The following is a 17,015-nucleotide window of genomic DNA, read 5'->3' on the forward strand; positions in this document are numbered from 1 at the left end:
CATTTTATTGGACAGGTACTTTGAAGGACAAGCATTCATATGTAAGGTAAATATATTATTTTTACGCCCTAGCTTTGTAGTCGCCAGAGTGCTAATGTTGTAAGCAGCTAATTCAGTGCCAAGTCATGGACAGAAAATATGTTTATTCCATTCGACTTTCATGCGAAAACTAACAAAAGCTAAGTAAATTAAATATAACCTACCCAGCCATACAGTCACAGTAACCTGTGACTATTCCCCCACATGGTTCGTGTCTGGCCAGACACAGTCAGAATTGAACCATCCAAGGGCACTCACTCGCTTTGGTGTTAATCCACCTTCATGCTGCCCGATTTTTAAAACGAAAGGAAAATGAGAGACAAGAATGTTTCTTATACAGAATGAAAGAGATATTCATAGAGGACAGATGCATTAACATAATATGAAAATAAAGGTTAGCTCATACACAATTTTAAATTTTTTATCGGAAGAGAGAATTCAGCCAAAGAAAACATTTAAATTAAACAAACAAAAAAATAATCAAATGTTACCTTATAAATTATTTTTGTAATTTAGAAAAAATTTATGTTTTTATTTTTTCTTCTATCATATGTTTGTAAATACTAGTGTAACTTGTGCTTCAAAACCTTATGTACACATATGTATGTGTAAGCTAACAGACTGTAAACAGCATCATTCACACTTTGACCAACTCTGTTCAAAGCTCAGTTAGGTTCAGCTCTAATCTGTGAATCACCACAGCCTTAGTCTATATGATTATCATTTTATTTTTATGTCTTCTCCTGTCTGTTTTTGTTTGCACATTGTGTTTTTTCAATCAAATCAATAAATCTAAAAAAAAGGTTTGATTGATTGATTAATATTGCTGAATTTCATAGAATCAGTTAAGATGTAGAAGGATTATTCTGCTCTGACCCCACATTTTATTTATGTTTTTAACAGTTTTCACAAATCAGTGAAATGTATTTTAAAATATACAGTACAGACCAAAAGTTTGGACACAACTGTGTGTCCAAACTTTTGGTCTGTACTGTATGTGTGTAGGGTTGAATAATTCAGACTCACTTTGATCAGTTTGTTTGTTGTTTTAGGTTGAAAACTTAAGTTTATCATATATAGTACAGATTCCTTGAAGTAGTCTTTTAATCAAGTGCTGAATCTGGTGGCAACCTCAGCATTATCTCATTCACTTTTCTGTTATTGCTTAACTTAGTTGAAATGATACTGGCTTAGCAACTGCCATTCAATAAGCCTTCAAATATACTCCATGGTAAAACACATGGACATTGTGTGAGGGTGTTATTGTTTGATTACTGAGCATTGCTGCATGAAGTCCTTCTCACCAATTATTCTCAGCTTTCTAGAAGGATCTATCCATGGCGGAGGTCCATCAAGCTGTTCTTTTTCAGTTCACTTAAGCCTAATGTTTGAAGTGTGTTGGACCAGCACAGCAACCAACTGTGTGGTTTACCTGTCCAGGGGTTTGACTAGAGCTCCGAAGTGCCTGGCTTTAGGCGGCAGCTTGATGAACACTTTTCAGAGGTGTGGATAAGAAACCAGAGGTCAAAATAAAATTTTGACTGTGATCTGGAATGTGAGGATATGTGACTTGGAATGTTACGAATTAGGCTGTTGCTCATAAAAAAATCTGACTGACGTCAGTGATCTTAATTAATCCACAGCATGACTAAGGCAACCTTAAAAATACAATGCTGAAGTTTTCCAGCCGTGGTGTGGCGTTCACATGGCTGACTGCGGTCATCAGTGCTGGGAATCTCTGTGGTAAAACCCTGTTTGGCCTGCTTGACTTCCTCCTTCAGCTCTGCAGATAAAAACACACACAATTCTTTGTTGGGTCAGAGAAAGATGAGATGGAGCCTTTAGTGAATTTGTGCCCCTTTATTAACTTAAAATTGTTTTTAAAAGTTTCATTACAGTAAAATCCAGCATGTTTAAATCTTTAAATCTCCTTAACTTCTGTAAGCCTTTGCAACTGTTAATGCTCATGTCCCATGCAGTAAGGGTGATTATCTCTGGTGGTTCTGGTGATATTGAAATGCTGCTGCTTGTTTTAGTGTAGACATAAAACATTGAGTCTTTTTCATAGCTGCTTAAGTGTTTTTTTTTTCCTTTTCATTATTTCTACTAGTGACCAAACATAAAACCAGGTCATGTCATATCAATACTGTCATGTGGTGCAAAACCAAAGTTTGAAGTAAAAAATGCTCAAACAGAAGTGGACATGATGATGTTTACTGGATAGATTCCACCAACCTCTCAGGTTCAGTGCATTCAGCACAGCTGAGTTGGCAACTTTATTATACAGAAAGTATTAGTATGTCCTTTCTAAGGACATATTCTGATATGATCTTCCATGGTGTGATACACTTAGTAATACTCAGGTTATTAGATTAAGCAGAAGATATTACCTAATTTTTCAGGTGTTACATCTGTGAAAACATCTGCCTAACAGATGTTCATAAACAATGTGAATCAATCACCCTGCAGTGTCTGCTACATTTGTATACCTGCTAAATGTTTTGCATGTTTTAGAAAATTCTTTACTATCTTTGCACCTCTTTCTGCTTGATAATTTCTCAGAAGGTTTTTGTTTTTCCACCTCAGCTTGTTTTTCCATCAGAGCCACCTGATCTTCACAGCTGACTCTGCTGACGGTTGTGTGTTTAATGCGGTTTAATGGGTCAATATGCCAACTCACAGCTGCAACACCCTTTAGAGTAATGAGGAAACTCCCACAGATCACTGATGCATAGAGATGAAGTGTAAACATTCTTAACATTCTTATCATATCATAAATATCTTTAATTGATATTTAATTAAAAGCTGTGAAACAGCAATAAATTGAACTCTGGTTTGGTTTGCCTTAAAAATGTTAAAAGATGAGAAAAAATGTGAAATTTGTCAGGGTTCCTGTGTGCGTGTGTGAGTGCGAGTAACACATCTCTTCCAGCGAGGATCTTGGTGGAGAGCCTGCCTTCACAGGTGGAGCTCATCTGCCTCATCAGAGTGCTGGGGATAAAGGAGCAGCAGAGCCTTCACTTAGTGCTGGATGATTAACGTCTACTGGTAGTCACTCTGGCCACCTCTTGTTGTCAGGCTATTTAAGCTTTTTGATCAGTCTCTTGTGTACCTACCTGAAGCTCATAGTCTTTGTGTTTGCTCCCTTAGAATTTGTCACTGGATCTTTCTAGAGGTATCAGTTCAACCATTTTCTCCTCCTGTGGAACCCACCAGCAAGTACCTGCCTGCCTGCTCCACTGTTCCCCCCCCCCCCATCTCCACTCCGCTCAACCAGACCTCTGGCTCTCGGTCACCACCTACCTCGCACTGGCCTCAGGAAGCACCATCACCACTCTCCACACAGGACCCCTGGGCACCTCTCTCCCATGCTTCACCAAACCCATTCGAAAGTACAGGGGTTGGACAATGAAACACCTCTCATTTTATTGTGGGAGGTTTCATGGCTAAATTGGACCAGCCTGGTGGTCAATCTTCATTAATTGCACATTGAACCAATAAGAGCAGAGTGTGAAGGTCCAATTAGCAGGGTAAGAGCCCAGTTTTGCTCAAAATATTGCAATGCACACAACATTATGGGTGACATACCAGAGTTCAAAAGAGGACAAATTGTTGGTGCACGTCTTGCTGGCACATCTGTGACCAAGACAGCAAGTCTTTGTGATGTATCAAGAGCCACGGTATCCAGGGTAATGTCAGCATACCACCAAGAAGGACGAACCACATCCAACAGGATTAACTGTGGACGCAAGAGGAAGCTGTCTGAAAGGGATGTTCGGGTGCTAACCCGGATTGTATCCAAAAAACATAAAACCACGGCTGCCCAAATCACGGCAGAATTAAATGTGCACCTCAACTCTCCTGTTTCCACCAAAACTGTCCGTCGGGAACTCCACAGGGTCAATATACACGGCCGGGCTGCTATAGCCAAACCTTTGGTCACTTGTGCCAATGCCAAATGTCGGTTTCAATGGTGCAAGGAGCGCAAATCTTGGGCTGTGGACAATGTGAAACATGTATTGTTCTCTGATGAGTCCACCTTTACTGTTTTCCCCACATCCGGGAGAGTTACGGTGTGGAGAAGCCCCAAAGAAGCGTACCACCCAGACTGTTGCATGCCCAGAGTGAAGCATGGGGGTGGATCAGTGATGGTTTGGGCTGCCATATCATGGCATTCCCTTGGCCCCATACTTGTGCTAGATGGGCACATCACTGCCAAGGACTACCGAACCATTCTGGAGGACCATGTGCATCCAATGGTTCAAACATTGTATCCTGAAGGCGGTGCCGTGTATCAGGATGACAATGCACTGATACACACAGCAAGACTGGTTTGATGAACATGAAAGTGAAGTTGAACATCTCCCATGGCCTGCACAGTCACCAGATCTAAATATTATTGAGCCACTTTGGGGTGTTTTGGAGAAGCGAGTCAGGAAACATTTTCCTCCACCAGCATCACGTCGTGACCTGGCCACTATCCTGCAAGAAGAATGGCTTAAAATCCCTCTGACCACTGTGCAGGACTTGTATATGTCATTCACAAGACGAATTGACGCTGTATTGGCCGCAAAAGGAGGCCCTACACCATACTAATAAGTTATTGTGGTCTAAAACCAGGTGTTTCAGTTTCATTGTCCAACCCCTGTAAGCTTTTTCTTACTTCATCTGATCAACTCATTACAGGCCACCAATAACCCCAACTCTCATTCCAGGCGCCACGGATTGCGCCCAGAAACATCAAGAAAACCTGTCAATTGTTTGTTCCTTTGAAAGAAAATAAAACCTATTCCTTACTTGGACTTGTTGATTCTGCATGTGGGTCAGAAGGTTAAATCCGAACATGTCAGAATCATCCAGCCAACCTGACCCAGCAGAACCATCTCTGGACCCCAATCAGGATCATGCTGTACTCGTCCGTCGTGACTCTATGCTAAAATCTTTATATGAGCAACAAATAAATGCAAACCTACGATTAGAGCAATTTTCTAAGATTCTCAAATATCTTCACCAAAAACTTGTTTCTGCAGGTTCCCCTCCCACAGGTCTGCATCCTGGCACAGTTCCGCCTCCATCTCAAGCCAGTGCCTCCGCCAGTCCTGCACCAACGCCCACTGTCTCCGTACGTTTCAGAGAAGTCTTGCCACCTACTCCCGAGCCCTATTCAGGAGAGATAGGTAAATGTGGGGGTTTCTTGTTGCAATGCTCCTTAGTTTTTTCTTTTTCACCCCAAAGCTTCCAAACAGATGCAGCAAAGATCTATTATGTCATTGGCTTAAGGGGAAAAGCGCTAAAATGGGCAGAGACCAAACTGGGACAGCAAGTCCTTTTTCAGGGCACTTATGATTCGTTTGTGTCTGCATTTAAACAGACATTTGGGTATACTGAATCACAGTCAGATATTACCCGCAAGCTGTGGAATTTAAGGCAGGGTCGTCAAGCAGTAGCAGATTTTGCCATTGACTTTAGAACCCGGGCCGCCTCTTCTGGTTGGAATACAGAGGCATTAAAAGGAGCTTTTCTACAAGCTTTGAATGAGAACATAAAAGATGAACTGGCTTATCGAGATGAACCAGCGTCATTGGAAGATCTCATTATTTTAGCTATTAGGATTGACAATAGGTTCAGAGATAGAACCCGATCCAAGAAAGAACTGAGTTTTTACCCAAACAAGGTCGAATCCTATACCACCCCTGCAGATCAGAGCCCAGAGGAGCCTATGCAAATAGGAAGAACCAGACTCACCCCCGAAGAATGACAGTGTTGCATGAGATCTGGAGCCTGCCTTTACTGTGGTCAAACAGGACATTACATTGCTAACTGTCAAAACCTGCCAAAAGACAATGCCCATCATTAGCGACGGGAGGAGTGGTGGGCAACTCAAAGAAAAATCCCCGTCTTATTCTACCTTGTTCCTTGATTACAAGTAACCGTTCCTTTCAGACATTCGTTTTAATTGATTCAGGATGTGAACAAAACCTCATTGATGACAACCTGGTTAATCAACTCCAAATACCTACTGTTCCTCTTCCAGCCTCAGTCTTGGTCTCTGCACTGGATGGTAAAGCCTTACCTGTCATTACTCATCGCACTATTCCCATTGAACTTTTAGTTTCAAGAAATCATCGTGAGATAACTTTTTTGTATTTCCTTCACCTCAGTCTCCAGTGGTTCTAGGCTACCCATGGCTCATTCTCCATAATCCATACCTAGATTGGAAGAGCAGTCGGGTAGAGTCCTGGAGTACATACTGTTTATCATCATGTCTTCACTCTGCTCTTCCCCAAGTGGTCTCTCATCCTGCAGATGAACCTTCTCCAGCTGACTTGGCCAGCGTACCATCTAAATACCATGACCTTCACATGGTTTTCAGTAAGTCTCTCGCGCTCTCTCTTCCTCCTCACCGTCCATATGATTGTGCTATTGACCTTTTTCCAGGAGCACCACTACCCACCAGTCGTTTGTACAGTATATCCAAACCGGATAGGGAGAGCATGGAGAAATACATCAGCGAGTCCCTGGCAGCTGGCATAATTCGTTCATCAACTTCACCTGTGGGAGCCGGGTTTTTCTTCGTTGGTAAGAAGGATGGAACACTCAGACCATGCATCGACTACCGGGCCTTAAACCAGATCACTGTAAAGAATAAATATCCACTGCCATTACTTGCCTCTGCTTTTGAACTCGTTCAGGGAGCCACTATATTCACCAAACTTGATCTCCGTAATGCTTACCACTTGATCAGAATGCGAGAGGGGGACGAGTGGAAAACGGCGTTTAGGACACCACTCGGCCATTTTGAGTATTTGGTTATGCCTTTTGGCCTCATGAATGCACCAGCCGTGTTCCAGTCACTAGTCAATGATGTCTTAATCAGTTTGTCTTTGTTTATCTTGACGACATTCTCATTTTTTCAAGATCTCTAGAGGAACACAAGAGACATGCCCGCCTGGTTCTTCAGCGTCTTTTGGAGAATCAGCTGTTTGTCAAGGCCGAAAAATGCGAGTTCCACGCCTCATCAGTTACATTTCTTGGCTTTGTGTTGGGGAGCGGGCAGGTGAAGACGGATCCAGTGAAGGTTCAAGCAGTCTTGGACTGGCCAACTCCCACATCTCGCAAGCAACTTCAACGGTTTCTGGGGTTTGCAAATTTCTACTGCCATTTCATTAAGAACTATAGCCAAACTGTTTATCCCCTCACCAGCCTCACATCCACCAAAGCTAGTTTCAGTTGGTCACCTGAAGCTGAACAAAGTTTTTTTAGAATTAAAGAGGAAGCTTGCCGCTGCCCCCATCCTCATGCAACAAGATCCATTAAAACAGTTTATTATTGAAGTGGATGCCTCTGATTCAGGAGTAGGGGCAGTTCTGTCACAGATTTCTTCCACTGATAACAAACTGCACCCCTGTGTGTTTTTCTCATAGTTTCTCTCATCTGCAGAGAGAAACTATGATGTAGGTGATAGAGAACTTCTGGCCATAAAGATGGCTTTGATGAATGGCGTCACTGGTTAGAGGGGGCAGAGCATCCCATTGTTGTCTGGACAGATCATAAAAAATCTAGCCTACCTTCAACAGGCCAAGAGATTGAATCCCAGACAGTCTCGCTGGTCCCTTCAGGTTCAACTTTACAATTTCTTACCGGCCAGGGTCCAAAAACACCAAACCAGATGCGCTTTCAAAACAGTTTTCTCCCGATCATGATACACCTGCTTCCACCATCATGTGTTGTCGGAGCCCTTTCTTGGGAGATTAGAGACCAGGTACTGGCAGCTCATCAGACTGAACCCGGTCCCGTTAATAGACCACCCAACCGTCTCTATGTCCCTTCATTCGTTAGAGCTTGTCTCATTCATTGGGGCCATACAGCAAAATTTTCTTGTCATCCTGGCATTAACAGAACCGTCTCTCTGATCAGACAAAACTTTTGGTGGCCATTTTTATATAAAGATGTCAAAGACTATGTGCTAGCCTGTCCCATTTGTGCTTGCAATAAGACCCACAATCAACCCCCCAGTGGGTTACTTCAGCCTCTTCCAGTTCCCAAACATCCTTGGTCACATATAGCTCTAGACTTTGTTACTGGACTACCACCTTCAAAGGGCTTCACCACCATTTTAACCATCATTGACCGCGTCTCTAAGGCTTGCCATCTTGTTCCCTTACGTAAACTTCCCACCGCCATGCAGACTGCTCATCTTCTAACCAAACGTGTTTCGTCTGCATGGTATCCCCACCGAGATCCTGTCAGACAGAGGTCCACAGTTTGTTTCTAGAGTCTGGAAGGAGTTTGGAGCTAAGGTAACCCTCAGTTCTGGGTTTCATCCTCAAACTAATGGTCAGACTGAGCGTCTGAACAAGGAGCTTGAGGCTACCCTTCGTTGTCTTTGTTCATCACACCCTTCATCCTGGAGTGTACACTTATCTTGGGTGGAGTACGCCCACAACAGTCACACATCAACAGCTACTGGCCTGTCACCTTTTGAGTCTTCTCTTGGTTATCAGCCGCCTCTGTTCCCATCTGATGAACAACAAACACCCGTCACCTCTGTCCACCATCACCTCTACCATTGCAGACACATCTGGACACAAACCCATGCTGCTCTCAACCAGACAGCCGAGGGGAACCGCAGATGGGCAGATCGTAAGAGAACCCCTGCACCTTCATACTCACCTGGACAAGAGGTTTGGCTTTCCACTCGAGACGTCAATCTCAAATCATCTAATTGTAAACTATCCCCTTGCTTTATTGGTCCCTTTGAAATAACCTCTTTTCTCAGTCCTTCAGCCATACGCCTCAAACTTCCTGATGGGTTAAAGGTCCACCTCGTATTTCATGTCTCTCTCCTTAAACCAGTCCGTTACAGTCCTTTTTGCCCTCCATCCAGACCCCCGCCACCCCCCCGGGATATTGATGGTCACCCTGCTTATGACGTCACAAGGATTCTGGCTATTTGTCGTCGGGGAAGAGGGTTCCAGTACTTAGTGGACTGGCAGGGTTATGGACCTGAGGAACGGTCCTGGGTTTCCCGCTCCTTCATCCTGGTCCCTGACCTCATTAGAAATTTTGAGGCTTCTCGTGGGTCGTCTTCATCCCGACTGCCAGGGGGCGGTCTTTAATGGGGGGTAGTGTCAGGGTTCCTGTGTGTATGTGGGTGCGAGTAACACATCTCTTCCAGCGAGGATCTTGGTGGAGAGCCTGGGCAGCCTTCACAGGTGGAGCTCATCTGCCTCATCAGAGTGCTGGGGATAAAGGAGCAGCAGAGCCTTCACTCAGTGCTGGATGATCAACGTCTACTGGTAGTCACTCTGGCCACCTCTTGTTGTCAGGCTATTTTAAGCTTTTTTGATCAGTCTCTTGAGTGATCTTGATGACCTGAAGCTCATAGTCTTTGTGTTTGCTCCCTTAGGATTTGTCACTGGATCTTTCTAGAGGTATCAGTTCAACCATTTTCTCCTCCTGTGGAACCCACCAGCAAGTACCTGCCTGCCTGCTCCACTGTCCCCCCCCCCATCTCCACTCCGCTCAACCAGACCACTGGCTCTCGGTCACCACCTACCTCGCACTGGCCTCAGGAAGCACCATTACCACTCTCCACACAGGACCCCTGGACACCTCTCTCCCACGCTTCACCAAACCCATTTGAAAGTAAGCTTTTTCTTACTTCATCTGATCAACTCATTACAGGCCACCAATAACCCCAACTCCCATTCCTTGCGCCACGGATTGCGTGACACTAACCACTCCCAGAAACGTCAAGGAAACCTATCAATTGTTTGTTCCTTTGAAAGAAAATAAAACCTATTCCTTACTTGGACTTGTTGATTCTGCATGTGGGTCAGAAGGTTAAATCCGAACATGTCAGAATTATGACTAAGAATTCATGTGTTGACAGTTCTTAAACACCAACTATTGAGTCTTCAAAAAATTAAACACAAAAATATTATTAAAGTAAATAATAATTTGCAATTCAATTTAATATTTAAGTAATTAGCCAGAAGATCTTAAAACAAGTTCTGTAATAGTAATATTTAAAAGTAAAGGGAATTAAAAGAAATATGAACAAAAACGGGCAATGATGAGTAAGTATTTGCTCTGCATGCTTAACTAATCATACAACTTAAAGTATGGAGTTTTCTTGTTTCCTAAATCATGCCATGTTTTACTTCTGCAGCTTGGTGCAGTGTTTTGATTTGCTGGTTGTGAATGGTTGTTATTTTTCTAATCAATTGTAGCATTTGCAAAAATCCTCTGATTGGATAAAGAAAGACCTGTGTGTGATTTGCTGGTGGTGTGGCTCATCTAAGAGTGTGTGAGATGTAAATGCACACAACACACACACTCACACACTCTTAGATGATCATGTGGATCACATCAGCCTATTGCCCTTAACGTAATGTAGTAAATGTCAGCTCTGTAGCAGACGCCCCCTTTGGTCAGACTTGCCTCTCCTCAGACTTCAGGAAAAAATGTGTCCAACATTTTTCAACCCTTTATTCATGACTTTTAACTTTATTTGATAAATATATTAGCATGTAGACAAGTAGAGACGAGTAGTGATAAAAAAAAAAGATACCTGACCCCAGACTCGCATTGTGTTCATGTATAGACCATAGCATGTCGCCATTGTGCTTTCAGCCATTTTGCCAAAGATACTCTTAACCCATTTTGCCATCACTGTTACTGGTGCATTTAAAGGAACCTTATTTAAAAAAGACAAACTAAGTTTAGCCTGTCAGAGGGGCAAGTAAGCCCTGGTGGCCCACCTAGCTTATTATACACTGGGGCAAACTGTTCATCACTGAACCCCCATGCACTGGTCTTTACCTACATATATGGAAGTCAGTAGCTCTGGACTGGGAGGTCATCCAACATACATATATTTCCTTATGCATAAGCCTTTATGCCTTATTCCAGGCATAAAGGCTTTAGGCTTAGATATGTTATTGATACACTGAGATAAAACCGATTTCAGACACATCAATATAAAAAGTTCAAAAACTTCAGCATGGGCTGGTTAATCAGCAATCAAGCTAACATTTCAGGATGGTGAACATCTTCCATCATACCTTTCCTACATATTGTTTATATGTTTTTTTCAGAATATACTGTATTATCTGACATTTCTTATTAATATTCACATTTGTATGTCTTAGTTTTTATACATACTCCTAAGCATCAGTAAGAGCCAGAGTATCCAGGAAGAAATGGATGGACAGAACATGCATACCCAAAGCAAGTACACCACAAGCTGGGATGTGAACCCAGGACCTTCTTGCTGCAAAGCAGGAGTGTAATAAACTGCACCTTAATAACAAATCTTTCTTCTTATTTAATATATTTTAACCAAAATATCCCAAAGATACTTTTCCAGATTGTTATTCTGACCTAGCTGTTGGTAAAAGGTGTTTGTCAGCAGCATATTGGCAAAGGAGTGTGTGTCTTTACACCTTTAGACCATGTAGGCTGTATTACATATCGACGTTATGTAAAAGTAAAATGTTAAAGTAAACCTAAAGGTTTAGAAAACAATTAGAAAAGACTGACTTCTAAGACTCTTAACACTTGGAAAAACCACCCAGCTCATATTGTGACTGCCTAGATAGTCATTATATGTGTATGCGCAGGTCTTCCTAGCAAAACCTGTTGTCAATAAGATTCATCTTCTTACTCTTTTTCCTTTTCCTTGAGTCATTCATTTAATCATGACTCTAATTGCTGAAAATCCTATTAATAAAACTAATTAGCTTAAGCTGAACCAAAGTCTGAAGACATGAGCCCAGCATAAATCGAAGTCAATATGTACGTAGATAAAATCAGACCTTGCAATTCACCTTTATATAACCTCCCAGTCTGTCTGTGCCGGTATGCACAGAGGGAAAGTTAAAAGGCAGCCTGTGTGGTCCTCTGGAGATCAAGTATACAGAACAACATGCTTTTTGATTGGAATAAAGAAAATACTAAGCTACATGATATCAGACTATTTAGAGAAATAATTTCTGGCTCATCCCTTAGGAACTGAAAAAAATCTATCATGATGAATGCGGCGCCAGTGGAGGCCTTTCCCTTTCCAGCTCCACTGGTCACACAGTGACGCTGCACCAGCTCCCAATCTATAGAGTGTGCTGCAAATAGCTGTATAACCTGTAAGTTTCCTCCTCTATTTATTTCACTGTTACTGGCAGAGGGTTTGAAAGGATTATAAACACCCACTTTGTATTGACTATGCCAATAAGATGCAGACAAAAATGTGTGGGGGCACATATAGTGATGGGAAAAATTAGACCAAAAACTGGAAATCAGAAAATACTAATTGGATGATAAATTTAGACCAAAAATTGTGGGAAAACTCTGTGATATGCTGGATTTCACAGTTTATACATTTATATAATTAGATGTTATGCTTAGAGCTGCATGTTGGCACTGCATGATTTGATATTGATTGGGATGCAATCAATGAATTCTAAAACGCATTTTATCCAACTTCTCTCAAATCCCAGCCTGTTATCTGAACAATCTCAGTGTCTTTGTTGCCTAAAGATAACTGGCAGCATCTGTAAGCGGAGCTACTTAATGTGGCTCTTTACACTGTGTTATTAGGCTATAACCACCTGCTGCTGGGCTGATTGAGGGCGGCTGTAGCTGTGATTAAGAGTGGAGCCCGGCCTGTGCTTTACTTGTTAGGATTATTGCTTTGACTGTGTGTTTAGCACGACATGGCTGTGTTGTCTGAGGGTTGTGACTGAGCTGTGTGCTTCTGAGCTCCTGCAGGGTTGTGCTTTAATGTGGTGTATGTACGGCAGGTTAAACTGTGTTTTTCCATGCAATTATGACTGTCAGAGTTATTATATAATCATATATATTTTACATATTCTGTCAAAAAAAAAAAAATCTGTTAAAGCAGCTAGAGGAAATGTCAGGCCTCAGTCTCCAACTGGCCTGACATAAGCTGTTGTTGTCAATAATATCTCTACTTGGAATGCTTTTTGAAAGCTTTTGTGTATCTTTATAGTCTAAGATTACACAACAGTTGGAAAAATCTATCTATTACATCTTTTATGTAACAAATATTGCAATATCAATTGTGTTCAAAACTATTTGTTGTTTACTTTAGCTCATATTGTTTACTTTACTATGAGCTCATATTGATGATGGCCGCTATCCAAAACTCAAAAGCTCACGATATGGTTGGAACATTTTGTTTTCCTTTGTTAATTCAAAAAGAACATAAATCAATTTTGAATATGACTCAATATTACATGTCTGGTTTTGCCTAAGTAACTAATGTGATAGTATATAATTTAATTTTCAGAGGAACGGTTGTGTTGTGATTTAACATGTGCCCACCATACGTACACAGCCATATCCTGGGGACATTTCTACAGAAAACAGAGAGTAACTGTCTCAGAGAAAACACGGTGATGGCGATAATACAGGAGAGGGTTTTGGATCGTTGCACATTCTGAATGAACAATCAGCTGACCTTATTCATAGGTTAATAAGATCAAAATCTTTTCTACCTCACCTGGATCTAAAAATAAATTCTCATTACATGCCAGTTCTCTGGTGCTTTTTATTAAACCTATTTATATTTAGCTATGAGTGACTTTCTTTCATTGATTTTATTTGGTGCCACCAACACAACAATTGACACACATCATACAATGTGCAGTTTAGATGAAATGTGATTCTCTGGCAAAAGCTGTTCATGTTCAAATTGGAACTATTTTGCATGCTTGTGATCCAATCACTGTGTTTTGATGGCATTGTAATACTGTATGTGTGTGTGTAGTATGTATTCATTTTCACTGTGATGATGAGGGTGCAGTGTATCTGACCTTATGTTTTCATCATAGAATATCCTGGTGCTGCACTTACACACATCCAACTTCCATTTTTGCTTTTGTTCAAATCAGATCATAGTTGAACAAAAAAGTAATAACATTTTGGTGTCTATTTGTGAAGTCTGAATCGACCGTATCGGCATCTGGGCATAATTTTTTGTTCTGGGCATAATTTTTTGTTCATCTTTAATATGGAGGGAGGACGAGATTAGGATGAAATCAAAGAAGCCTTCCTACTTCAAACTCCTTGAAGCTCGTTAGAACACATTAGGTTTTTGCAATTCCTTTATAAATTTGGTCACAAAATATAAGAAGGGTTTAATTGGTGTAACGCCAGCAAAGAGTTTCTCGCTGATTACAGAGAAAGCTATGAATATTTCCATATACCACTGCATCCATCCATCCATCCATCTTCTTCCGCTTATCCGGGGTCGGGTCGCGGGGGTAGTAGCTTCAGAAGGGAGGCCCAGACTTCCCTCTCCCCGGCCACTTCTTCCAGCTCTTCCGGGGGAATCCCGAGGCGTTCCCAGGCCAGCCGAGAGACATAGTCCCTCCAGCGTGTCCTGGGTCTTCCCCGGGGCCTCCTCCCGGTGGGACATGCCCGGAACACCTCACCAGGGAGGCGTCCAGGAGGCATCCTGAACAGATGCCCGAGCCACCTCAACTGGCACCTCTCGATGTGAAGGAGCAGCGGCTCTACTCTGAGTCCCCCCTGGATGACTGAGCTTCTCTCTCTAAGGGAGAGCCCAGACTCCCTACAGAGAAAACCCATTTTGGCCGCTTGTATCCGCGATCTCGTTCTTTCGGTCATGACCCAAAGCTCATGACCATAGATGAGGGTGGGAACGTAGATCAACCAGTAAATCGAGAGCTTCGCTTTTTGGCTCAGTTCTCTCTTCACCACGACGGACCGGTACAGTGCCCGCTTGACGGCAGACGCTTCGCCAATCCGCCTGTCGATCTCCTGCTCCTTTCAATGTTTTACCACTGCACTGTAAAACATTTGAGCCACATTTAGTTGTGTCTACTATCTTCTACTCTTTAAGTCAAATGAATTTAGATTTTGAACCTAAATGTGTGAGTTTGTGAAAGATAAACTTACAGAGTTAAATTGTGTAAGTTTTTATAAATTTTGTCAAACCTACAAGAGTTGAATAAAGTTAGTATGTTAAAAAACTAAAAGAAGAAAAAGACAGCATTGGGAACTATTTCCCAGTGTGCTTAGTGGCATGTTTTTGTATCCTGTTTTGCACCATGAGTGACACAGAAGTGTGTTACATTGATCTGACTCGTGTGTGTTTTTAAGGTACACTTATGTTCACTCTAATGCAACTATCAGTTTACAAAGCTTCAGGATAATGTTCTGGCTGTACTAAGTTTTTTGGAGCAGAATTCATTGTGATGTTTAATAAAATTCATAATAAGATCAGATATTTTGTTTGTGTAATTTAAAGCAAGATATTAAGTAAGTAGTTATTATAACTTGATAATGTAAGTGAAAATAATAGAGAAATGTGTGCTGTTTGACTAGGTGAGGGAAGTTTTTTCTTGCATATTGTGAAAAAAATATTTGGCTTAAATTACAGAGTTAAGTTAAAACTCAATTCAAGATCAATGGACTTGTCAAGTTGTCTAAACAGTGTTTTTCACAACTTCATGAACTTTAATTTCTGAGTTAAAACCAAAACAATTTTCTTTAAATAGCATTTTCAAGGCAGCAGGTGAACTTTCATTTTCAAGTTAAATCACCGTCAAATGTTTTACAGTGTGTTTGTTAAAAAATTGTTTCTTTAACATTGTTTATCTATTGCTAGAGCAGAGATTTTGACTAAATGAAGATCAATTTTAATCTAAATCTCAGAGGTATATAAATAATTTTGGACTTAAATGGTTAATAGAAAAAATTGTATTGGTTTTAGCATTATTTTTATCATCACTTTTATTGTTATAATAAATGCCACAAAATATTTAGATAAAAAAATTGCCCGCCTTTGTATTGAGCAACAGTTTTCTCAAGTTCTGATTCAGTGGAAATCAGAAATCACACAGAGATCACATAATCACAGCATGACGGAGTGAAACAGAAGTGCATGAATGGACTTCACAGCTTTAACTGTGGACTAAAAGAGCATCTGCAGCTTCAGCTGTGCTAATAGCCTGTTTGTGCTCTTCTATAGTTTGGCCTTCTGAACAGAGAAGTGTGCACAGTGTCACTCTGTAGTATCTGTCCACTAATTCTGTTAGCTGTGTCATGTTTGCTGAGGACAAATGGAACATTTTCTTACATCTCATTAAAAAGGTCTTCACCATCTTCAATCTCTTGAAGTTGGTGAAGAGCTCTCAGTGAATCTCCTCCTTATATTTTGTTAGGTTTGGTTTTGTGGCACTTTATTAATCCCAAGAAAATTATGAGTATAGTCTGTTGTTCACACACATAGATAACCATCCATAAAATACTAGATTAAAAAGCTTAAAACATTATGAAATGCATAATAAAATAGTATAAAAATGACAACAATAATCAGAAAAATCCAGGTTTCTGAGATTAGCTAAACATCCTAGGTTTTATGCTCCTTGTTAAAATCAAACCCTGCATTTAATCAAAAAGGTTGTTATGCATAAACATTAAGCCCAGTGCTGTAAGAAGCGCTTCATCACATAATTAAAACAACCAGATATTTGTAAAGCGAGCTTAAACCTCCACAGCAGTTCTTTATCCATGCTCTGTCTGAATGCAGTTCTGTTCAGGTTGCTTTTAGCTGAGAGAATAATGTGCCTTTTAAAGAAACACTTTGGGATAGATGCTTCTTTCATATTTTAACAAAGCTCGTCCAGCCAGCTGATGCAGAGCTCTGATCGTGACAACCCACAGGCAGATGTAACATGAAGGTCACCTACACAAAAAGGCAGACATTCTTTACATCAGCATAAATGTTGAAAATGGTTACGTGTTTAATTGTTGGAACAGATGCTGAACGTACAGCAGGAGTCAAAGGATGCTGCCACTGACTGCAATGAGAAATAGTTAGGACTTTTTGGAATAAGGAATGCAGAGGCATTGTAAAAAAGGCAGTTGTTGCATATTTTAATACAAGTGTGTGACCAAATTATTCGCTATCCTGTTTTGGTCTT

The 17,015-nt window shown here is 41.1% G+C and overlaps 1 protein-coding gene across 2 annotated transcripts in view; it reads left to right on the forward strand.

Annotated features, from left to right (window-relative positions):
• Window positions 1–17,015, forward strand: part of LOC116722872 (contactin-associated protein-like 5) — a 209,399-nt gene that overhangs the window by 13,588 nt on the left and 178,796 nt on the right. The window contains exons 1-2 of one of the 2 annotated variants that reach the window (XM_032567238.1): window positions 7,668–9,338; window positions 9,449–9,687. The exons of the other annotated variant lie outside the window; for it this stretch is intronic. Coding sequence (XP_032423129.1) covers window positions 9,322–9,338; window positions 9,449–9,687 — 256 coding nt within the window. The 5' untranslated portion in view covers window positions 7,668–9,321. Of the gene's footprint in view, window positions 1–7,667; window positions 9,339–9,448; window positions 9,688–17,015 lie in introns of those variants that run through there. 2 annotated transcript variants of the gene reach the window in all.

The sequence above is a fragment of the Xiphophorus hellerii genome, chromosome 7 (genome assembly GCF_003331165.1).
Source record: "Xiphophorus hellerii strain 12219 chromosome 7, Xiphophorus_hellerii-4.1, whole genome shotgun sequence".
In the NCBI taxonomy this organism is placed as follows: domain Eukaryota; kingdom Metazoa; phylum Chordata; class Actinopteri; order Cyprinodontiformes; family Poeciliidae; genus Xiphophorus; species Xiphophorus hellerii.